The 24,221-nt window shown below is 37.2% G+C and overlaps 1 protein-coding gene and 1 non-coding gene across 3 annotated transcripts in view; one reads left to right on the forward strand and one right to left on the reverse strand.

Annotated features, from left to right (window-relative positions):
- Positions 1-24,221, reverse strand: part of CEP120 (centrosomal protein 120) — a 62,939-nt gene that overhangs the window by 32,388 nt on the left and 6,330 nt on the right. For both annotated transcript variants that reach the window (XM_023519168.1, XM_023519169.1), the window contains exons 5-15: positions 22,004-22,145; positions 21,603-21,751; positions 18,679-18,876; positions 15,657-15,884; positions 14,451-14,667; positions 13,513-13,687; positions 11,030-11,179; positions 9,301-9,483; positions 7,057-7,153; positions 6,816-6,968; positions 5,563-5,652 (exon numbers count right to left, since the gene is read on the reverse strand). In XM_023519168.1, coding sequence (XP_023374936.1) covers positions 5,563-5,652; positions 6,816-6,968; positions 7,057-7,153; positions 9,301-9,483; positions 11,030-11,179; positions 13,513-13,687; positions 14,451-14,667; positions 15,657-15,884; positions 18,679-18,876; positions 21,603-21,751; positions 22,004-22,145 — 1,782 coding nt within the window. The remainder of the gene's footprint in view (positions 1-5,562; positions 5,653-6,815; positions 6,969-7,056; positions 7,154-9,300; positions 9,484-11,029; positions 11,180-13,512; positions 13,688-14,450; positions 14,668-15,656; positions 15,885-18,678; positions 18,877-21,602; positions 21,752-22,003; positions 22,146-24,221) is intronic.
- LOC111728476 lies at positions 10,234-10,362 on the forward strand. The gene has a single exon (XR_002775753.1). It is a non-coding gene; the product is annotated as a small nucleolar RNA SNORA11 (small nucleolar RNA).

Genomic DNA, 24,221 nt, shown 5'->3' on the forward strand with positions numbered 1-24,221 from the left:
GTTTCAGGATGTATTTTCCTCCCATGCCATATGACCTCTTGGGTAAGCTCATCTGCCTACTATCACCTGTACTAAGAACTCATAAATTTGTAAGGCCAAATCTCCTGCCAGAGTTTTAGGCCTATAGACTCAAATACCTCCTAAACACATTGATATTCCTCATATCTCAAACTCAAAAATGTATAAAAATCTGAAATCATAATCTTTTTAAATATTATATACCTAGCATATCCTGTGGCCTCTATATTTTGAGGGAAGAGAAAAATACGCAAGTGCATATTTGGCATAAGTAGCTGCTATGAAGAGAACACGGCAGTGAGAAGACAGTACCTGGGGGCAGGAGAGGACAGTGCCTTGGAAAGGGTAGAGAATCTCACTGGGATTAGTCTGAGCAGAGCCCTGAAAGTATCTGAAGGAAGAGTACTCCAGAGACCCCGAGGAGACATGCCTTAGCATATGTGAGGAACGATATGAAAGCCAGTGTGACTGGAACAGACTGAGTCAGCAGAAAGCTGATAGAGAATGAGGTCAGAGAGGAAGCCAGGGCACTGATCATATGAGGCCTTGTAGGTCAGAGCAAGAACTCTTTTACTTTAAGTGTGATGAGCAGCAGGACATGATCTATTTTAAAAGCCTCATCCTTGGGCTGGCATGGATATAACAAGGTACAGAAGCCAAGAATATCAAGTTAAGAAGTAATTGTCACTGCCAGGTGCAGTGGCTCACGTCTATAATCCTAGCACTTTGTAAAGCTGAGGTGGGAGGACTGCTGGTAATCAGGAGTTCAAGACCAGCCTGAGAAAGAGCAAGACCCTATCACTATAGAAAATGGAAACAATCAGTCAGTCATGGCAGCTTATGCCTCTAGTCCCAGCTTTTTGAGAGGCTAAGGCAGGAGGATTTCTTGAGCTCAGAAGCTATGATCATGCTACTGCATTCTAGACTAGGCAACAAAGTGAGACCCCATCTCAAAAAAAAAAAAAAAAAGAAAGAAAGAAAGAAGTAACTGTAGTAATCTAGGAAAGAGAGATCATGATGGACTTAAACTAGGGCAATAGTGACAGCATTGAACGTGACTGGTTTCAAGGATACATTCTGAATGAGAAGCCAACAGGATTTGTAATGAAGTAGATGTGAAATGAAGGAGTCAAGGATGACCTGGCTTGCAGCCTGAAAAACTGAATAAACAGTAGTGCCATTTAGTAAGGTCGACAATCGACAGAAGAAAATTTACTGAGGATGGAGATACTATTTGTAGAAATATTAAATCTGAGATGCATATCAGATAGCCAATTGACAATGCAGGCAGCTAAATGGTCAAGAGCAGGAGGAAAGTCAGGGATAGAAGTAGGTAGACGTGTGTGTGTATAACATATTTAATTTGATAAATATAAAATCAAAGAAGTGGATGAGATCACCAGAGAGGTATAGAAAGTGACAAGATTTGAGGACTGGACCCTGGATATTTAGGGTTTAGAGTAAGGAGGGAGATCTAAACTGGGGAGGAGACACCCTGGAGACAGTACAGGACAGCACCAGGAAAGGGCAGTCAAGGAAGCCCGGCAGAGGAAGTGTACAAAGGGAGAGAGAAAAGTGGGTCAAGATGAGGGAGGACTGGCTCGGCGCCTGTGGCTCAAGTGGCTAAGGCACCAGCCACATACACCTAAGGTGGTGGGTTCGAATCCAGCCCGGCCTGCCAAACAACAATGACAGCTGCAACCAAAAAATAGCCAGGCGTTGTGGCGGGCGCCTGTGGTCCCATCTACTTGGGAGGCAGAGGCAGGAGACTCACTTGAGCCCAGGAGTTGGAGGTGCTGTGAGCTGTGATGCCACAGCACTCTACCCAGGGGGACAGCTTGAGGCTCTGTCTCAAAAAAAAAAAAAAAGATGAGGGAGGACTACTTGATAAGAGAAAAACACTGTGAAGGAACCATTCCGCAGAGTGAGAGAATGAACTGCCTAGAGAAGGCAGTACAACTGGAAGGCAGGACTGAGGGTCCCTCAGGCCTGAGGTTGTAAACTTCCTTCACATCATCTATTTAAAACCCGTCGTGATCTTTTCTCCACAATCTTACTGCTTCTGTTAGTTTTCAGCCTTCATTTTCTCTTACACAGATTATTGGTTTTCTAGTCTCTTAGACTGTAGTTTCACATTCCTCTGTTCTATCCACTATACCTCTATCAAAATGATTGTTCTAAAATGAAAACCTGATTACCTTAGATTACCTTATTCTGTAATATAAAAATCTCCATTAAGAATTTCTCAAATTTCTACCAGTTTCAACCAGGGTTCACTGTGATGTGATCATTTTCTCCATCCTCTCATAAAATGGCAACTAACTTTACCACTCTACATGAATAGGCTAGAATTATCACCAACAATCTATACTTTAGGGCTGTAGGGATTCATTTTCTCAGCGAAGGTTGGCTGAAAAAGCCTACATGATATAATCTAATCTCAGTCAACCTCTTCTTTATTTCATAAGGCACACCGTTTTTTCTCGTCCATCCACATCAAACTACATACAATTTTCTTAATGCACAATCTGTGTCAAACTTCTCTGCCTTTACTCAAGGGGCTTTCTCTGTTTGGAATGCCCTTTGGATCTGCCTGGCAGTATCTAGTAATCTTCACACAGTGAAAGCATAATCTCATCTATACAATACTTCCTCGTGCCCCCCTACGGAGAACTCATGTCTTCCTTCTCTGTGGATAGCTCTCTTCCGCCCTGATGATGGACAATCACATAAAGAAAACACTGCTCCAGAGGTCAATGCTCCAGAGCTCAATGTAGGAGCCAGGTATATGCTATTTATATACTCCTTCAGGTAAAATCTCAAAGCATTAAAGAAGTTATATAGTGTTCTAAGAAAGATTTTAGGTAAATAAATTAAAAGAAAGGCTCACAAGTAATTGACATAAAAAAGTTGTATGTGATCCCAATTACTCTGACTTGATTAATATACATTGTACACAAGTACCCTATAAATATATACAACTATTACGTACCCCTAATAACTAAAAATTTTAATTAAAAAATTTTTTTTAAATACTATGTGAAATTTAAAAGAGTTCATCGTACAGAAGAAAAACTGTTTCTTTCTTTCTCTCTAGGATTTCATTTTGTAGTAGTCTATAAAAATTTTAAAACTGATCACGTTAGCACATCCTAGCTTACAATATTCTTCCACGATAAGATCCTTTGAATTAAAGTATTTAGTCTCAAAAGTGCACTTAGGTGGAAAGAAAATAGCAAATCTCAAATCTACTTTTACAATTTGACTAATTCAATTAGACAGCACAACCACTTATTAGACGAGCAGCATATTCTTATTATTTATTTATTTACTTTTGAGGTAAGTCTCGCTCTGCTGCCAGGCTAGTGTGCAGTGCTGTCATTACATGTCACTGCAACCTCAAACTCCTGGGCTCAAGACATACTCCTGCTTTAGCCTCCCAAGTAGCTGGGACTATAGGCACACACCACCACTCCGAGCTGACTTTTTTATATTTTGTAGATTCGGGGGTCTCACTATGTTGCTCAAGCTGGTCTCAAGCAATCGTCCCACCTCAGCCTCCTAAAGTACTGGGATCACAGGCATGAGCCACTATGCCCAGCTTATTACACTGTATTTTTTAAGGAGTTATTAACTAGCCAGGAACTCATCAACTCAAGCTGAAATGATAAAAGTTGGATAAATGGAAACCAATCAAAAATTTAAATGAAAAGATGATTATTACCAAAATGAAAACAAATCAAGTTATTTGGGGAGTTTTTTCACCTCATTACATTAAAACTGACTTTTTTTTTTTCAAGAAAAGTTCAATTATGACATAAATTGGATTTGTCATTTCTTATATTAACTTTTTGAATTTTTTCCTGATTTGAACTTTATAAAAATGAAAAACTGAAAAACTCTTCAACGGCATGGGAAAAAAAATGATTGAAAGATAAGCCCAATCTTATCTTAAAAGATAAATGAGAAATTTAGAATACTAAAATATTTTCCAGCTTCCTCAGATTAATTACTATTGTACTATGTTGGAACTGAAATACTACTTAATATAAAACTCATGTATAAACAGCCATAGACCAGCGGGGTTGATCCCACTGCCAGTTTGTTTTGCACATTCTGTTGTCTCGCTTAAACATATGTATAACATTCCCCTGCGGTGGGTGGGTCAGGGACTCCCACTGATATGTGGCAGTAAAACTAGTATATTTTACTGTTTAAATATCTGTGAGGACTTCTCACATATATTAAATATATGTTTTAATGTTTAAATATATGTGAGAGCTTCTAAATTATCATTATCATGATTCTGGTGATTATTTGAACATAAGAATAGGGGTTTTGAGTAGTCTTGCCCTCTTTTTCATTGAGCTTTTTTAAAAGTTCACTGGTTATGCAAGTTTTTCATGGTTGAGAATTGAGTTACACAAAGCCAAAGTGGTCATTTTAAAGTCAATGGTCTGACTGACTTCTGCTACCACCCCTCAAAGAGAAACTGCCACCTCAATAAACACAAACTCAACAACGTACATGGAACTGTCTCCAGACAATCAGCAAGAGTAGCACAGGACTAGGAACCCTAAAAGACACGGAATAAACGAGGCAAGCCCTACCGCAGTGGTTCTCAACCTTCCTAATGCTGCGGCCCTTGTGGGCCGTAACCCACAGGTTGAGAACCACTGCCCTACAGTAATGCTGGCTTACTACCTGAAGGCAATTTCCAGACGACTCAAGGGAGAACCCAGACAGAGCCTCGAATTCCCGCTGAGGGGAGGAAATAGACTGGAGACTAGAGGCTCAGGCAACTAGCATCTGTGAGGAGAGGAGGGAGATGCACAGAGAAGGTTTGCTGGAGAGCTGTGGAGTCATCTCCTCAAATTCGAGGCTGAATACTGATTAGAAACTCAGATTGAATGTAAATGAATACTAACGTAAATGAATACTAAACTTTTGCCTTCTGGAATAAGATGAAATGGTCTTATGTTATCATTTTTAAAGATATGACTTATTTCATGATTTAATTCTTTAAAAAGTAGCTTAAGCATTTTTGAGACATTTTCATAATTTTTTGGAGGGGACTGAGGTCTTGCTTATGCTGCCCAGGCTGGAGTACAGCGGCGTGATCATAGTTCACTGCAGCTTCCCAACGCCTTGGCTCAAAGATCCTGCTGCTTCAGCCTCCTGAGCAGCTGGGACTACAGGAGCAAGACTTACCTTTCAGACAATACAGTAATTTTTATATATACAGAAACATGCTACTTTCTTTTTCATAAACTATCAGCAGGTTTTTTCTTGATAGTATTAATTCTTTTATATTTAATATTTTGTAATAAGTAATGCAGTTGCATGAGTCAAAATCTAAAAAGCACAGAAACATCTTCCTATGAAAAGCTTCCCTCCCACTGAGGCCCATCTGTTCACTATTTCCATACCCACACATACCCACTATAATTAGTTATTTCTTCCAGAGACTTTCTTTACTGCGTAGTCAAGCCATTCTCATTAACATTTTTCCTTTCTTCCCTCAATGTTGACACAACTTCTTACCTTTTTCTTTACTAGTGATTCCCTTTCTCGGTCCCTTTTCTTCCATTCCTCTGCAAGAGCCTGCATATGAGCCAGTTCTTTCTGCTTTAGCTATAAAAGGAAGAAAAAGTCACAGAAGGACTAAGACTGATCACTAATACATTTTCTTTAGGCATTCTGTTCTTTTCAATTTCACACTTTATCTTTGTGGCATTGGGTTAGGGAATGGGTAGGAGTCATAAGTATACAGAACTGTGATATTTCCCTGTCTCTCATTTGCATTGTGGACCTAAGTTTAAACTGTCTTCAAGTTCAGGATCCAGTTCAGAGTCAGCAGAGGCTGACCACTGTTGCTGGGAAGTGGGGGGCGGGGGAGACCCTTCCACCTCAGGCCCAGGGTCTACTGCAGGCTCTCTCCCTACAGACAGGAACAGGGTGTACTCCTGGTAGGACTTGGGAACAATCCTATATAAGTTCTATAAGCCTGTCAGCATCTAGAGACACCATGACCAGCTCTTCTCTAAATGGATGATCTTAGAGTCCCGCTTCTTCATAAGCATCTTTATCCAGTGATAAAATTTTCTGTTTGGCAGGCGGGCAATACTTTTATTTTCATTAGTATCTATATCATATGCAAGTGCTCAGTATTTAATTGTACTGTAATTGTGACAGTGGGTCACTACAAGAGGCTGGTGGCATGACTGGGCGTGGCCAAACTCAGCTTTCTCACAGACTACAAGTGGACAGAAGCCTTCACAGCCTGCAAAGGTTGTCACCAGTGCCCCAAGCTCCTCGAGCTCACTGCTTGCCCCTTTCCTTGTCACACCTCTTCCCTCCACCAAGCTCTTTTTTAATATGTTATTCTTTAAAAAAAAAAAAAAAAAGAAGACGACTTGCCTGGGGCAAGTCATACTCAAGAGTCTAATCCAGGAATACAAAGCTGATAATGGGTTCTGCTTTCTAACTCTTGTGGGAGAATGATGATGCCAGGTTCAGGAGGGAATGCCAAACAAGAACTGAGACTGCAAGAGTAACCTTCATTCCTGGAATAATTCTGTCCAACTGTCATGGACAATGCTGGGCATCCTTCTGAGTGACATCTGCCACGCTGTCACATTTCAAGTACTTTTTAGTCTCAATTTTTCTTTACAAGTTACATATTGTTGACATTCAAAGAAACTAGCTAGGGTACCCATGGAACATAGAAAACCCTGCCATGAAAGATAAAGATACTAAGTAAACAAAAATAGATTGTTTTAAGAAACTTTAGTAACCTGATTTTCAAAAATGTCTTCTTGCATCTCCTTCCACATTTCTAGTTCAAGTGCTGCTTTGTACTCTAAAGTTTCCCGAGGCTCTATCTGGATCTCTGAAGGACAGGGTGCTGGGGGAAGAGAAGCTGACTTCTCTTGTACAGCAGGTACATTCTAGGGTATGATGAAAAAGCACATTTAAACAAACATACACATTAGATGCCTTTTAAAAAAGAATTTGCTAATACTCCATTATATTTACCTGAGAAGAATCAGAGACAAAGATCTCACGCATTTTTACCAGTCCATAATCTTCTAGTGTCATTGTGTAAGAAAGATCTACTATCCTGTTATTTGATCTACAAATGAAATAAAAAAAAAAAAATCTTAAAAATGCACAGAAATGCAGCATATGATTTTTCCTTTTATTACCCCAGTATTTTAACGTTGTGAAATAAGTAGCATATCTTGCACCTGACACCTCTGCTGCTGAAAGTACAGCAGCTTCTAACGGCTTCAAGACCTCCCATATATTAATGATGATTTGTCACCACCAACACTCTAGTAAGTGTAACACGTACCTGTATTTACAACGAAATGACCTACAACAGCTATACATTTTTTGGAAAACCTGAGAAGCATAAAGGTGATATTTAAAATCCTACTGCCCACAGGTAATTACTACGAATACTTAGTTTATCTCCTTCCTCTTCATGTTACTTACGTGGAGACACACATGCAGGCAGGCATGTTAACATCAGACAGTTCTGTCCTGTTCTCCTATTTATATCAGGAGCATTTTCTCATGTCAGACATTAATTTAAAAATGTGATTTTTTTACTGTCTATAAAATAATTAATATACTTATAATAAAATATAGTAAAAAATACGGTGAAATGTATTTCACATTATAGTACTTCACATTTCAAGTACTGTAAATTCAGATACAGGTTATTCTGAATTCTTGTTTCTACTTTTCCTGGGATAAACATACTTATACATAAATCTTAATATAAAAAAGTACCTCAGGATAATTCCTAAAAGTAGGGTATTTTGATCATAACAAGCACCTCTCTGAATCACAGCACTGCATGTAGCCTTTATCATTAACTCAATAAAAACAAGAAAAAAATGTTAGAGGATAATAACATTTTGCCAATAAAAAGACACAGTTTTGTCCAAATCAAATAATATGCCAATCAAACAAAATGTAATGAATGGATCTCACCCAATTAGAACTCCTACTTCACTACATTTTCTTGTTCTAATCTCATGGATTTTGGAAGAAATGAAAAAAGTAACATAAAGTACTACTGTATCTGAAAGCACTCTTGAAGTTGTCCCTTAGGTAAATCTCTAAAGCTTCTCTGTCCTCCGAGCAGGGCAACAAAATATTCATAACAGATAGCATTAAAATAGCTTCAAGTGTTAGTGACCTCGTTATATTCAACTTACAATGTAAGAACATAATGCTAATTTTCAATAATAGGAGTTGAAACAAAGTAAAAAAAATGCAGTTAACCAAACAGTGGATTCTCTAAGACACCTGCTCCCAGATCTTCCAAGTGAATAAAAGTTTTACAAAATCCTTCTGTCTCTCAAAGTGGCTATGAATGGGGAGGAATAAAGGGGAAAAAATTCAATTATACTTTTAGATCTAAGATTTTTACTGAGCCTTATTTCCTTCTATAAGAGAGAATCTCTGTCACCCTGGGTAGAGTGCTGTGGCGTCATAGCTTACAACTTCAAACTAGTGGGCTCAAGAGATTCTCCTGCTTCAGCCTCCCCAGTAGCAGGCGCCCACCACAAGGCAGAGCTAGTTTTCTATTTTTAGTAGAGACGGGGTCTGGCTCTTGCTCAGGCTGATCTTGAACTCCCACGCTCAAGCAATCTGCCTGGCTCAGACTCTCAGAGCACTGGTATTACAGGCGTGAACCACCGTACTCAGCCACTCTTATTATTCTTTAAAGATAAATTTAAATTGTTAATTTCACAAAGACAATTCAGCAGATTATTTCATTTAAAATATGTAAAAAACTCAAGTTTTTCATAATGGCAAAGAAGTTCAAAAAGATAACTCCAACTGCTAAATATTTGTAACATCCTCAGACTTTAGATTTGAGGCAGAAGTTAAAATATTTTACAACGGGAAAAACAGTCATAGCCATTTCCACTGCAAAATAATGCAAAATACTTTATAAATTTAAGCCTGAATTACTGAATTACAAGGTACAAAAAGTAGATACTGAAGTTTAAGTGGTCAGGCTAAAAAGAAGGAAGGGAAAATGAAAATACTTAGTCTGAATGAGCATTACAGTAGCACAGTACCAAAGATTCTTTACTGTTGTGGAGTAAAATGGGTGTCAGAAAGCTAAAAAGCAATCTGGGATACAGCCCCCTCAAGTCTAAGAAGAAAAGTCTGGAAAGAAGATATGAAAGGGTGAAATTGTGGCTCATCAGAATTACACTAAGAGTAAAAAAGCAAAGTAAAGATCAATTTTATTACCCTTGTGCTGCTATCACAGGCACACTTTCACTGTAAGTTTGACGCCAACACTGTTCACCATTAGAACCTAAAAAACGAGTTTTTTCTGAGGACAAGATGTTAGAAAGCTGGATTCTCGCAATTCCCAGAAGTAAATCTTTACTCATTTTATCCTTATGCCACAATTCAACCAGCAAGGGAATCCTAAGAAAGAGAAAAACACGTGTTCATACCCATCAATTCTAAACTACAATCTCTGAATTCCGTTAAAGATGTTTCTGTTACTTGAAATGTTATCTAGCACAACTGTCAGATGAAAGGCTCAGTTCCACAAAATGAGATACAGTCATGTGACTTATAACAATGTTTCTGTCAACGATGGACCACATATAACCGTGCACTTTTACTGCTTTTCTGTGTTCAGATACATTTAGACACACAAATACTTACCATTAGGTTCCAACTGCCTACAGTATTTAGTACAGTAACTTGCTGTACAGGTTTGTAGCTTAGGGGCAAAGAGCCATGCACCATCCAGGCCCGGGTGCAGCAGGCTGTCCGCAGGTGTGTGTAATAAGTATACTCTATGCCTGCACAGTGATGACGTATTTCTCAGAACGTATCTCCATCCCTACATGACACATAACTGTACTATTTCATTTTCTACCTCTTTCTGTGCAATAAAGAAAACTCTTCAAACATTACTATTCTCACAAACAGATTTTTAGTTACCCTTCATTATTCCTTCTAAATTAATACAGTGTACAATATAAATTTGGATTGTAATTGTAAGAGATGTTCCATACTTCTCACTTTTCTTTATGAATCATTTCAGATACTTCCAGTCCATACATTTAAAAAAAAAAAGGGCAATTTTTTTCATTCAGTTAATCAATAATAAAAACAAAATATCTGGTTCTTATTTACTTTTATATATTATATTTTAAAAAGGCAGGGGTGTGCTCAGAGCAGGGGCCTGAAGAATGGCTCTGCTGTTCATAACACACCCCAGAGGAATCTGGGGTCACTGTGATGAGAGGGAAAAAAGCCTGTAGCCTCCCTATGAATAAATTCCCTACATGTGAAGAAAAAAATTATAAAATTTATGTGGTGGGTGTAGGGGCAATCACTGTATAATTCGTTCAACTGTACTATATGTTTGAAAAATTGCCTAATAAAAAATTAGAAAATTTTTTTTAAAAAGGCAAGACTACTACACGGCGGGGCCTGTGGCTCAGTGAATAGGGTGCCGGCCCCATATACCAAGGGTGGCGGGTTTGAATCCGGCCCCGGCCAAATTGCAACAAAAAAATAGCCGGGCGTTGTGATGGGCACCTTTAGTCCCAGCTACTCGGGAGGCTGAGGCAAGAGAATTGCCTAAGTCCAAGAGCTAGAGGTTGCTGTGGGCTATGATGCCACAGCACTCTACCGAGGGTGACAGAGTCAGACTCTGTCACTTAAAAAAAAAAAAGGCAAGACTACTTATCAAAGTTCCATCATTATTCACAGATTAACTTGGGTAAACAAAATATGAAAATCTGCAAAGAGCCTTTATAATAAACTGTGTGAAACTCTATAGTGGAAGCACTAATGTTATAGACATAGACACCACTAGTAAATTTGTTTCTTGATTCTGAAATGTACATAGTGCTATGGACTTAAGCCTATAGGAACTCCTTTTCAGTAAGATGCGAATTTTCAAGAGCTGACTAAAAAGTAACTAATGCCATACACTTAATTTACATATCACCTTAAGAAGGTGTCCTGCAGCTGATGTGGCAGAGTTGCAAAATCAAACGCACAGTAAGACTGGGGAAGAAAAACCTCCATGTTCTTCCGAACTTCTACCGGAGGATTAGTCATAATAGGAGCTGCACTTCCAAAGAATGGATACGAATACCTAGAATGGAAGAAAAAGCCTTAGAATACAGTAATAACCTCTATAATGAGATTTATAGATTTCTAAAAAGCATAGTACGATTATGAATAGAATTTTTTTAAACAGAAAAATGGTAGAAATACGGAGGTGCTGTTTACTTAAGATCCTATCTTTTCCATTTTGACTTCCAGTAACAAGTGGTTTTGCTAAATTTAATTTATAAATCCCACTTCCTTTATACAATAGTGACATTTTATGGGCTAAAAATCCCTTATTCAACTCCAAAAGGACATATTCATGATAATCTGTCTCTGAACAGAGAATCACGGATGAAAACAACTCCAATGTAGTACGGATGAATCAGGGTGATTGAACACGGTTTCCTCCTTTTACCACAAAAACTACACTAGATTAAACAGGAGAATGCCTGACTACTGTTACACTTACTCTGTATTTGAAGGCAAGTAAATATAAACATACTATAATACTCACTTACATTTCATCCTGTATTGAACACTAAAATTTAAACCCTAATTATAACAATTGCTTTCTCACAAGAATAATCTTGGACCAATTCCTATGTGATATACATCCAATGACATCACGTCATCCCAGAGAAAATGCAAGCCCTAGAATTTCAACCCCCACCATCCCAGTATGAGATACAGGGATTGAAAGAAAACAAATTTAAGAAAATCCTACAGATTGAACTTCTTCATACACCAGTGTTACCTCATAAATTCCATTACAAAATTGCAAACTACAATATCATACCAAGGCAGAGCATGATAACTAAAATTTACTGAACTGAGAAAAAGTTAATGGCTAGCATTTTAAACCTTAAAATGATATAAAGACAGAATCCATGGTCCTTATCATCAGGTGAATTCTATGTAGAATGCAAGTGGATAGTAACCATTTATTTTCTGTTTAGAATATCATTTCCCTTTCCTTGGCCAACTGAAGTACTATTCTCTCTCATACAACAGACTTATTTCTGAAACTATCTTCCTCTTTCGGTGGGTCATGTACCTCTAATGCCATGCACATTGTTAGGAGCTTAATGATTAAACAAATGGTTCCTCATAAGTAAACACAAATACTAACATTAGCACTTTCTAAGTGCACATGAAGCTCCTATCTCTCAGCATCTATCTAATTCTCGATCATCTCTTTGTTTCTGTGCTTCTGGCCAAATTCCTATTATCCTAAAATCAAATTACCTAGTAAGAGCATAAGAGAAATCTCAGTGAAAGGACTAGAAACAAAAGAAAAAAAAAGTAAAGTAGAAAATAATAAATAATTCTACTTGTAAAGATGTTATATAAACCCTTTAAGGAAAGCTGTGTCTGTGAGAGAAAATCTTTTTTTTAATTTTCAATTTCCAAATAAAAACATTTTAGTAATGATTCTCAGTATCTAATAATAGGTAAACTGCTGAGATTAAGGTGAGATGGAAAGACCTTCATCCTGCCAATTCATAATCACACTTACTACCGGGTCCTATTGATTCTGCCCATTATTTATACCAAAGTGAGAGTATTGGGGAAATGACTTGGTAAGGCATCAAAGAACTGAAAAATCAGATGCAAGTAGGAGTTGATACATGCATTTAAAAGGGAAGGTATGCTTTAAGTGATACCAAGAAGCAATGCTGTGGATTCACAGAAATGACAATTTGTGATGACACAAAGATTTTCTCACTTTAATCACAGGAAGAGCAACAAATTTACTGTAAATGCTGATGCTTGCACCAAAGAAATTTATAAGGAGAAACTCAATGTGCCAAACTAAATACATTAGTCTATTATACTGAATTTATATTATAGCCATAAAAGTCTATAAAAATGTAACATTATTAAAAACAAATATGTAAAGCCATTTAACTGACATATATTGAACAGAGTGAACAAATTCCACTTATAGCTCATTAATATGATGTTCTGAGTCACAGCTATCAAATGTAGATATTAGGAATATAACATCCCACTATAACACAGTTTTATAGAAAAATAAGATACTGTACTACCATTATTTTGACCTGTAGTACCTTGTTTTTTCAGGGGAAAAAAAATACCTTTAAAGTTTAACAGCCAATGTATTTTAAACAGCAGCACTAATAAATTATTTTAAATGCCTACAATTATTATACCAGAATAGGTAAGAATATTACCTCTCATACCACCACTGCCACCCTGGTTTAAGTTCAAAGCCATTAGAATATTAGCCTTACCCCCTTTTAGTCCGCTGAGTTTACAAATGTAACTTCTTTGTGACCTTTTCTTTCTATACCTCCTCAGAGAAATGGCATTTCTCTTCAGAAAATAAAACTTTGAAACAAAATCAAATCACACCTTAATATACAGTTGATTGGAAAACCAATTTCCAAGGTATGGATACTCCTTAAGTCTATTGAAAAGCAAAAATGATGTGATGTTGCTGGAACAGCAATCTTCTGTCCTGAAGCTGTTTGTGAAACATTGGATGTGGGCACTGGCGGGGCCAGTGAAGCAGGTACAGAAGAACTGGCTAAAAAGAACAGAAAATTAAAAAATAATAATAATAATTCCACTGTCTAACAGTTTCTCTTACATTGCTCAGATAATTTAAAGTTATCATCTCATTTACTTTCAAGCAAGGAATTTTGTCTTATGAACATATGAATTAAGGCACAAATATCTTAAAAGTGACTTGTCTGAAATGACCAAGGCTTTAACCCTTATTCCAACCCTATTAGAGACCAGGGATGTTTAGTGAGGGGCCCAAGTCATACAGCTACTCAGTGACAGAGACATAACTTACACCAAAAATTTCTAACTCCTAATCCACTAGTAACTACTTAAAGTACTACTAACTATAGATTCGTAAGCAATGAGTGAAAATCTTTTATAAAACTAGATAAACATGAATTCTCAGACTCTTAACCTTAGGCCAAAAATGATTATTGTAAGTTTAGTATAAGGATCACTTAACAGTTCTTTTCTCAGAAATTTTGATGAATTTAAGATATAAGAGTTTAATAATTTAAAAGAACTATATTCTTTAATTTCTTTTAAATAGGATATTTCTAATGTGAAAGTTAAAAAAAAAATTTCTCATCTTAATTAAGAAAATTCCATTATGTAGCCAGATATACTGAAATGACTTTAAATGCAAATTTTTTATATCACCATACATTATTGATTCTTAAAAAACCCACAATTTTTACTTACAAGCCATGAAAGTTCCCCGAGTCATTTATTAGATGGCTGCAAAATGCAACACCTAAAAGATGCGTGAGAGAACATCTTACCTTTTGGATTCTGTCGGGTGTCCTTATCATACTGTAAGCTTTCCACTTCGCTTTCTGTGGCATCATCTTTTGTTGGAGGTGACTGGTTGTGAGGCGGAACAGGGGACATGCTTGGTGATTTTGGCTCAGTAAGTGTCTTCTCCTTTATGGGAGTTAAAACTCTCTTCTTTGAATGCTCTGTCTCATGTTCATTCTGGGTCTTTAATTCAATTAAAGACTAAAAACAATTTTTAAATAAAGTATAATTTGCAAAGAACTTTCCTTCACAATTAAGCAAAAAACTTGGCGTTGTTTTTTAAAATATAAGTTTCCTTTCCCAGTTTGGATATTCCTAGTCTATTTTTTCTTCATAATTTGCAAATTTTCTTATAGCATTTAGGACCAGAAAAAGGAAGATGAACAGGAAGGAAATATGATATCCAGAGCTGAGTACCAAAATGCATCCTAATGGGTAAGAAGGGATAGTTGAGAAAAGAAGTCAGGCATAGGTGTCCCCGGGAATAGTTATTCCTACCAAGGCAGTACAATGGAGGACTATACTCCTATAAAGAAAAAAACCAATGTCTAGTATGCTTTTCTTTCTCTCTTTTACTCCACTCCCCTCTAAAAATATATGCATATATATTTTTTAAACACTAACTTTTCTATCTTGAATTAAAAATCTACATAAAGATAAACTCTTTGAACAAGACAAAGTTGATTCTAAAAATAGATACAATTAAAAAACATATACATTCAAATAAATGCCCATCTCTGTTACAAAACTGCCTAACGAACATAAGGACTACAAAGCATTAATGAGCTGAGAATGTTATTTTAGTTCAGGCTGTGTCAACCAGAAGGGAGAGCATTACGTGAAGATACCCAGAAACTAGGCTAAGAATGTTCCCTTTACTGGAGTTCCTTTTCTGTCATAATCATGGACAGTGAGTCGGGAGGTTCTCTGGTAGCAGAATAGTGGACTCTACAGTAGACGCCTACTCCCAAGGCTAAGGGGGCTATGGGTAGTCACTCATAAACCACAGAAGTGGAAGCCATACCACGTTTTAGAAGTCTTTTCAGAAAGAAGGCATCATATAATGTAGCCTACCAATTAAGAATAATAAATGTATTCTTATGCCAGGTAACTCTACTGAAGTTCCATTTTTGGGAGCAATCGCGAGTGAGCGTAGAGAGGCTGGGGAACAGAAGGAGGCCACTACTTGCCTGGGAGTCCATGCCTTCCCTCTGCAGAGCCACAGACACTCCCACAGTTGGAGCCAGCTCCACAGGAATAGGTGCAAGCTTTTGTTTGGCTCGGTTTGGAGGGTCAAGGGTAAACGCACCCTCGACTGTGACTGGGTGGTGGTTGATCTCTGTACTGCCCTTTTTCAGTAATCCAGTTAAAGGTACTTCTGTACTCCCAAGTGACTGGTCTCCACAGCAGAGATGGATCTAATGTGAAAGGAAAAATCGAAACGGAGCTTTATCCTTCCTTCTCTCTCCTACACACCATAAATTTAATAAAAGTCATAAAATGATTCACAGAAAGAAAATATTAGTACAGGTTACCTCATTGACCTGCAGTGACTAATAATCGTTAAAACCAGTGATAAAAAACAAAGTTTACTAACAGCTAGTACTTCTTTTTCATCATATAATTACATGTAATCACCCTTTATCCTGTCTCTTTGGTGAACTATGGTTACTCTATTTTACTATCCTACTTTCCATATACAAATTATATAATAAAATGATGGATTCATGAAAAGACAAGTAAGCATTTTTCTATTTCCATTTTAATACTAACTTAAAGACAGTTCTAAAAAATAAGCCAGTGGATCAACCACAATTTGGAGTTTAAAAACCTCAACTCATTTTCTTTTATTCACTCATAAAATATCTTGGGTGCTTCCCCCTTTTCTTGCTTTTCAGACTTTCTATATATAAAAAGAGTGTTTGCCTGGGGGCAGTGGTTCACACCTGTTATCCTAGCACTCTGAGAGGCCAAGAAGGATGGACAGCTTGAGCTCAGGAGTTCAAGACTAGCCTGAGCAAGAGTGAGACCCCCGTCTCTACTAAACACAGAAAACCAGCTGAGTGTGGGTGCATGCCTCCAGTCTCAGCTATTCAGGAGGCTTATGCCCTAGAGTTTGACATTGCTGTGCGCTCTAATGACTCCTTGGTGGTAATCTACCCAGGGTGACAGAGTGAGACTCTAGCTCTTTTAAAAAAAAAGAGTGTTTAATAGTAAAAGGTAAAACAATTTACCTTTTGTAAATTGGTAAGGGCGGTAAACCATCCACTGTTATTTACTTCTCGGGTGGATGTACTGTTAATCACTGACAGCTAATTAAGTTCACTATTACCATATTTTGACACCTACATAAAAAGAATAAACTGTTCCAGGTATATGTTACATAATTACTCTTTTCCTTTACTATACTAACATGTAAATACGGTACTGTGCATCAACATAGCAGGTGAGCATTTCTGTGTACAATAAGCAACCACTATATAAAAAATATATTTAGCTTTACTATCAGCAGTGACATAGTTAAAAAACTTGTAACTCTGTCCTGACATTAGGTGTAATAATGGGCTGAAGAACCAGTATTTTTATGACTTAAATGTCCTCCATTAGAAACGAACCAAAAGGGGTATACTTTTGGTTAGGATTGACATCTTAGATACAGAATGAAATTCAAACTGCTTTTTCCTGCATTTCATCTTCAGTTTTCTCAATATCTTGACTTTGGCAGAACCATCCTTAAAATTCAGTTCTACTAAAATTTCTTTCTTTTTTTTTTTTTGAGACAGAGCCTCAAGCTGTCACCCTGGGTAGAGTGCCATTGCATCACAGCTCATACCAACCTCCAACTCCTGGGCTAAAGCGATTCTCTTGCCTCAGCCTCCCAAGTAGCTAGAATTACAGGCACTCGCCACAATGCCCAGCTATTTTTTGGTTGTAGTTGTCACTGTTTGGCAGGCCCACACTGGATTCAAACCCGCCAGCTCTGGTGTATGTGGCTGGCATCTTATCCTCTTGAGCTACAGGTACCAAGCCACTACTAAAATTTCTTAATGCCCCTTTTCATCTCTTGCCCCAAAAGCAAGTCTAATTACTGAAGTTATGTTAAACAAATGACTATCTAACCCTATATATCACTACCCCATCTCATTTTGATCAAAATCTATTGTCATAAAAGATAGAAGAGTAATTTTCATAGGCAAAATTCTTTTTTTTTTTAATTTGAGACAGAGTCTCACTCTGTCGCCCTTGGTAGATTGCTGTGGTGTCACAGCTCACAGCAAACTCAAACTTTTGGGCTTAAGCAATTCTCTTGACTAAGCCTCCCAAAAAGCTGGAACCATAGGTGCCCACAATGCCCAGCTATTATTTAGAGATGGGGTCTCACTCTTGCTCAGGCTGGTCTCAAACTCGTGAGCTCAGGTAATCCACTCGCCTTGGCCTCCCAGAGTGCTAGGATTACAGATGTAAGCCACCTCACTTGGCCACCAAAATTTATTTTTAAATAAAGTCCAATTTAAAAAGAGTTCACAAAAAGTACTCAAGGACCGATTTTAGAAAGTTGTCTTATCTCTTTGTTTTTAATAGCAGTAAAGTACATAAATTCTGACATCAAAGTGTGATTTGTGTGCTTACATCTACCATCTCCACTAGCAATAATTAAACTTGGCCTGTGCCTACAGCTCTTAGTTTGAGGTATAATTTTTTATTATAAAGGACTGATAACTGATATACCTCTTTGCTCAATAACCAGATAAAGAGAGGGAGGTATTATCTACTAAAATCTGAATTAACTTTAATGCCAATGACTTTGTAACTCAATACCTAAAAAATTAAAAAATATGACAGAAAGATGACCTCTACTACTAAAATAGGACAGACTTTAGGTAATAAACTTTAGTTAAGGTACTAATGTTTAAAAAATTATTTCCTATTAAAAACAATTTTCAGGGGCGGTGCCTGTGCCTCAGTGAGTAGGGCGCCAGCCCCATATACCAAGGGTGGTGGGTTTAAACTGCAACAAAAAAATAGCTGGGCATTGTGACGGGCGCCTATAGTCCCAGCTACTCGGGAGGCTGAGGCAAGAGAATTGCCTAGGCCAAGGAGTTGGAGGTTGCTGTGAGCTGTGTGATGCCACAGCACTCTACCTAAGACAATAGAGTGAGACTCTGTCTCTACAAAATAAATAAATAAATAAATACATTTCTGTAGACTTACCTGCAGTTTAGACTGAAGAGCCAGGTAAACACGCAGAACTTCTACATTGCTACGTATGCGAACAGACGCTCTTTCTGGCTCAAAGTTTGGGTTGATCAAATCATTGAATGGTTCATTTGTAACATCATTTCCCAGTAAAGAGTAGTAAAAGAAAAATTCAGGCTGTCTTTCTGGAAGTTTCATAGTACATGGAATTAACTAAACATGTGAAGAAAAAGAGAAGAGTATTACTTTCTAAACCAACAAATACGCTGCATGCACCCCCAAATTTTATTTACTAAAATGTTGATAATTTTGTATTTGATGTCTTAAAATTAACCAAATACAATTTTTAAATCTTTGCCAAATTACTAGTTTGATTCATTTTTTAAGGAGTTGTCTTAGAAAAGCACAAAGAGACTAAAAGACATTTTTTGTTCTAAAGTTTTCACTCTATTCAACTGGTCCATGAAAGATAAATGAAAGTTATTTTTAGAGGAAAGGGGTCAACTATTTTAAACTGTCTTTCCTTATTTTCACATACTTTATTTCATCTTATTCTTCCTTTGCCATTGGAGGCTTTACTTATAAATAAGAAAAAGGTTAAAAAAATTAATCAAGGTTGTTTAATACACCAAAATTTTGATAAAAAAGAATTTTAGCTACTCTGTCAAAATTTATAGACCTATAAGTTCAAAAGTTGCAAAAAAATACTGTTACTTCTCAGAGCTGCTAGTTTCACAGGCACATGTGACTAAGAGATGGAATTCTTATCAAATACCTTCTAATAGAAATTGCATGTTCACTAGAACACTGTTACACAATAAACTGAGCACATTCAATAGTTACTTTACGGTATGGCTACCAAATGATACACTGGTATGAACTGCCGGTTAAAAATAAAAGTTACAGGACAGCTTGCATGGTTTATAAAAATAAAAGTGCTAATCCCTTAGATAATAGCACAGTAAGGGACATATAATAGACATAATGCTTGAAAATGAATTTATGTTTGAGTATATTTTAATCATATAGTCTTTACTATCTATAGAGAAAGAGAGGAATTCCTATATACTGTTAATTGTTGAAAGTACAAATTCTAGTCAGACCCCAACCAACTCCAGTTTAATCCATGTCTTGATATCAAACTTTGGAAAATTATGTAATTGTCCTGTGCCTTCATTTCTGTGAGGGTTGTTGGAAGGATTAAGAGAGATAATACATGTTCAACACTACAACAGCAGCCAGTACACGGGTAGCAGCTGTGATCTGAGAACGGGGAAATACACCGCCCTTAATAGTGATTCTCTCTAATAGTTTAACTAGAGAAGACTTGTTTTCCTTTACTTCCTGCCATAATCAGAAAGCAACAAAAATGTTAAGAAATAAAGATGATCCTTATACATTTCACAGTATATTTAATTTTAATAATTCCCACTATGAAGAGATTCTTTTAAAAATCCTTTAGTATCTTGGAATTTAGAGATGATGGTTGTTTCTACCCTTCAGAATTTAACAAAGGAAGCAAGAATATCACCATGCCGTCTTCTTACTCCATATTCATTCCTCCATTCTAATTTATAATAATATCTACAAAGTCACTGATCTGCATCTGAAAATTTGTAGGTTTGTTTATTGCAAGATGCTTTCTCACGTTGCCTTTGACTAGGTTGAGAAAATAAAAACTAAATGGCTAGTTTTATCCCAAACAGAAACAAGTGATCATTAAGCAACCAGGTCTACTATTCTCTCCTGCTTTCAAGTCCTGAAAACCCCAAATCCCCCTTCTGACTGCATGGATTTTTACCTATTCTGGACATTCTATATAAATGGCATCATATAGTATGCAGTGTTTTGTACCTGGCTTCATTCACTCAGCATGTTTTCAACACTCATCCATGTTGCAGAGTGTATCAGCACTGCCTTCCTTGTATAACTGAGTAACATTCCACCGTGTGGGTGCATCACATAGTGCTTATCCATTCATCTGCTGATGAACAGCTGGGTAGCTTCTACTTCTTGGCTTCCCTAAACAGTGCTGCTATGAACATTCATATACAAGTTTTCATTTAAATACCTGTTTTCAAAATGTTGGGGTATACCTAGGAATAGAATAGCTAGATGATGTTTAACTCTTTGAGGAATCTATTAGGCTTTATTTTTTGTGGAGAGAGTAAACAGGCTGCCAGATGTCCATCTCTGTTGTTATTAAACTAAACTGAAGAGTAGTTAGCCCCAAGAACTATATTAGTTTCAGTTACGAGCTCAATAAATAACATAAAAAGCCTTAACCATACAAATAAATGCAGCTTCTTATACACACATGGTAGGCACTTTACTAATACTATCTCAGTGCTCACGCACATCTGCACAGCGTTATCGTACACTTACACAATGAAGCCTCAGAAAGGTTATTTAACATGCCTAAGTTAAAGGAGCTACTAAATACCGAGAATGAGATTTTAACTCAAATCTATCTTACTCTAAATGTCTTAAAAGGCAAGAGGGCATAATATGGGAATAATAAGAGTTTAAAAGGTGACTGTATAGTCTGAAACACCTGGCCATATACTAGCTGTAAAATCTTTCTAAGATTTGGTTTCCTCCTGCCTACATCAAAAATGATGAACCTCTAAAGTTGTGGTAGGATTAACTGCAACATACGCTAAGTAGTTAGCACAATGCCTACTGAACAGAACATAGCACGAAGTAAGGGATCAACAAATATTAACAATTATGCCTCCCTAAAAAAGAGAAAAAAATAAAATGGCAGTTTGGAATGCTCTGCAAATACATGAACAACACAGTAAAAACAGAGTAGACTCCTAATTATCTGACATGTGGACAAGAATATTCTGATGTGGTAAGTAAATAAAAAAACAATGGACACGTGGCTTTCCCTGCAACCAGAGTGACATATTAAGCAGCAGCTCGGACAGTCTCACCTGCTCCAACTGGGTGGCAAATGCGATGGTAACCGACATAACGAAGGAGTCAGTACAATACTCTGCTGGTCCAATCTGATGGTAGCCTCCCTCCTCGTTCAGCACTGCCACAATGTCCCTGGGGTCAAGTCCAGACAAGCCAGCAGGTACTTTACAGAGAAAACATAATTAAACTACTGCGCAGTCCACCATAAACCATTATACTTTCCGTGGTATCTAACATCCCAGATAAAAAAAGAGTCCTCACAAAAATAAACATGTGGCCTGCAGGGCTACACGCTGGACACCCCCACATCAGTTTACATTCCTACATGTATCACTTTATAACATAGTCCCACTCCTAAAGGTCTAGGTAAAAGGTGCAACTTATCAGGGAAGGTCTTTAGAGATGATGCACAAACCTTTTCCATCTCGAGGGGGGGCCCCTTTGGCTTTAAAACTATCCACTGGCGCCTTTGTGTCTGTTTCCAAAGCAATGCTTATCTGTATCTCAGACTTGAACTTGGTGTATTTATTACTCAGCAACTGGTACCATTTCGGTGCCTAGACAATAACAACAACAGATCTTAATAGTTAATGGGAAAAACATGCACTGGGAAATGTTCTGTAAGGTTCTAAATAAACTTCCTGCAGTTTTTCAGCATTTTCTCTTAAAACATTCTTCTTCCCCCTTTTCCTCAAAAGAAATTAATCCTGCTTAGGAAGTCATCAGTTGAAAAACTAAGTAAAAGTTTAGATTATCTCATTTTCTTCCATTCCTATGCTTCAATAGGTAAAATATTAAAGGAAAGAATACAATATATTCCTTTCTTCCTGTGGCTTTATACACCCAATCTCACTTCATCCCTTAAACCAAAAAAAGCTATAAATTTTCTGTCTCCTTAACCTCTACTGTTTCACATTTTTTATTATACTGTCTTACCCTACCAGATTTCTGCTTTGTCCTCTGTTTATCAAATAAGGACAAGAAAATGTTAGTGTTAATAAAAAACACCAACAAAATACTAAAGTAAAGGCCTACTGGTAGAGTTCTGCATTATGAACCATGTACTTGATTTGATTTGAAATAAAGGCCTTCTCCCAGAATGAAGTGTCCTAAATTACCCGACTATCCCCCTATAGCAACCTGAGAAACTCTAGTACCCTGAAAAATCTCATGGCTCTGTGTATCATTTAGCGTAGGAACCACTGTGGGCCAGGGTATCATTCCAATGCTTAGAAACAGTATTCTTACTCTGACCATTGTTACACAAAGATATAGTCTAAGTGGTGCTTATACTACTCAAAACCATATACTGCTATTTTATATTCAAGCTGTATTTGGAAAGTGAAATAGAATTAGTTAGCTTGTTGCTATATATATAATATGCTAAATATGTGTGTGTGTGTGTGTGTGTATATATATATTTTTTTTTTTTTTTTTTTGAGACAGAGTCTTGGGTAGAGTGCCAAGGTATCATAGCTCACAGCAACCTCAAACTTTTGGGCTCAAGTGATCCTCTTGCTCAGCCTCCAGAGTAGCTGGGACTATTATAGGTGTCTTCCACAATGCCCAGCTAGTGTTTCTATTTTTTGTGGTGGGGGGGGGAGTTTTTGGCTGGGGCTGGGTTTGAACCCGCCACCTCCAGCATATGGGGCCAGCACCCTACTCCTCTGAGCTAAAAGCCCCACCCTAGTGTTTCTATTTTTAGTAGAGACAAGGTGTTGCTTTGCTGGGGCTGGTCTCCAACTCTTGAGCTCAGGCCATCTCCCCCACCCCGACTTCAGCCTCCCACAGTGCCAGGATTATAGGCATGAGCCACCACACTTGGCTTTTGTTGCTGTATTTCTTATAAAAAATACTTTCTTATTTTGAGTATAAACCTGAAAGAAAGATTTTTCACTACTCAGAATTTCTATTTTTGGTATATAACTCAGAAAATAAATCTGGATTTTTCTGTGTTTATATACAAAGAATCAATTTATTTTGAACTTTAAATATTAGACTAGCCAATTTCAAATATTTATGCTGGTGAACAAAAGCAAGTAAGACAGCATTTGGTTTTCACAAAAGTAACGTCATTTTGAACCATTTCTCTTCCAAAGGACTAGATAAAGAAAGGGGAATGCTGAGGGACGTGAGCTTTCTTCTTGGATGCTCTGCTCCCGGGAGGATTTACCTTCTCTGCCCCCAACTGCAGAATGTCTTCCAGACACATACATACTGCAGGAAAGAAGTCAGGTTAGAGAAACCTCGGGGGCCCAATCAATCTGCTCAGTTCAGGGTCTAAGACTAAAGAAGGATCATCTTTCTCAGCATAAGATCTAGGGGCAGAAAGGTGATGAGTACCCAAAGACAGGGAAAAAACAAGTCCTCTTTTAAATTATTTTAAAACTTCAGTTTCTTTTGAATGATCTCACCAGTGGGTGGAACTGACTAACCATTTGCAAATATCACTGCCATCAGAAGCAAAAATACTAGTAACAAAATTGTCTTCATAGAATCTTATCGTAATTTAAGAATGGAATTTAAAGTAAAAGAGAAGACATTAGTTAGGGTTTGTTTTTTTTACTTACTTTTTCTTAAGAAAACTGTGACCAAAAACATCAAGAAAAACTGGAAGGAAGATTTCTACATTA

Source organism: Otolemur garnettii, unplaced genomic scaffold (genome assembly GCF_000181295.1).
Source record: "Otolemur garnettii isolate 467f Iridium unplaced genomic scaffold, OtoGar3 scaffold00160, whole genome shotgun sequence".
NCBI lineage: Eukaryota > Metazoa > Chordata > Mammalia > Primates > Galagidae > Otolemur > Otolemur garnettii.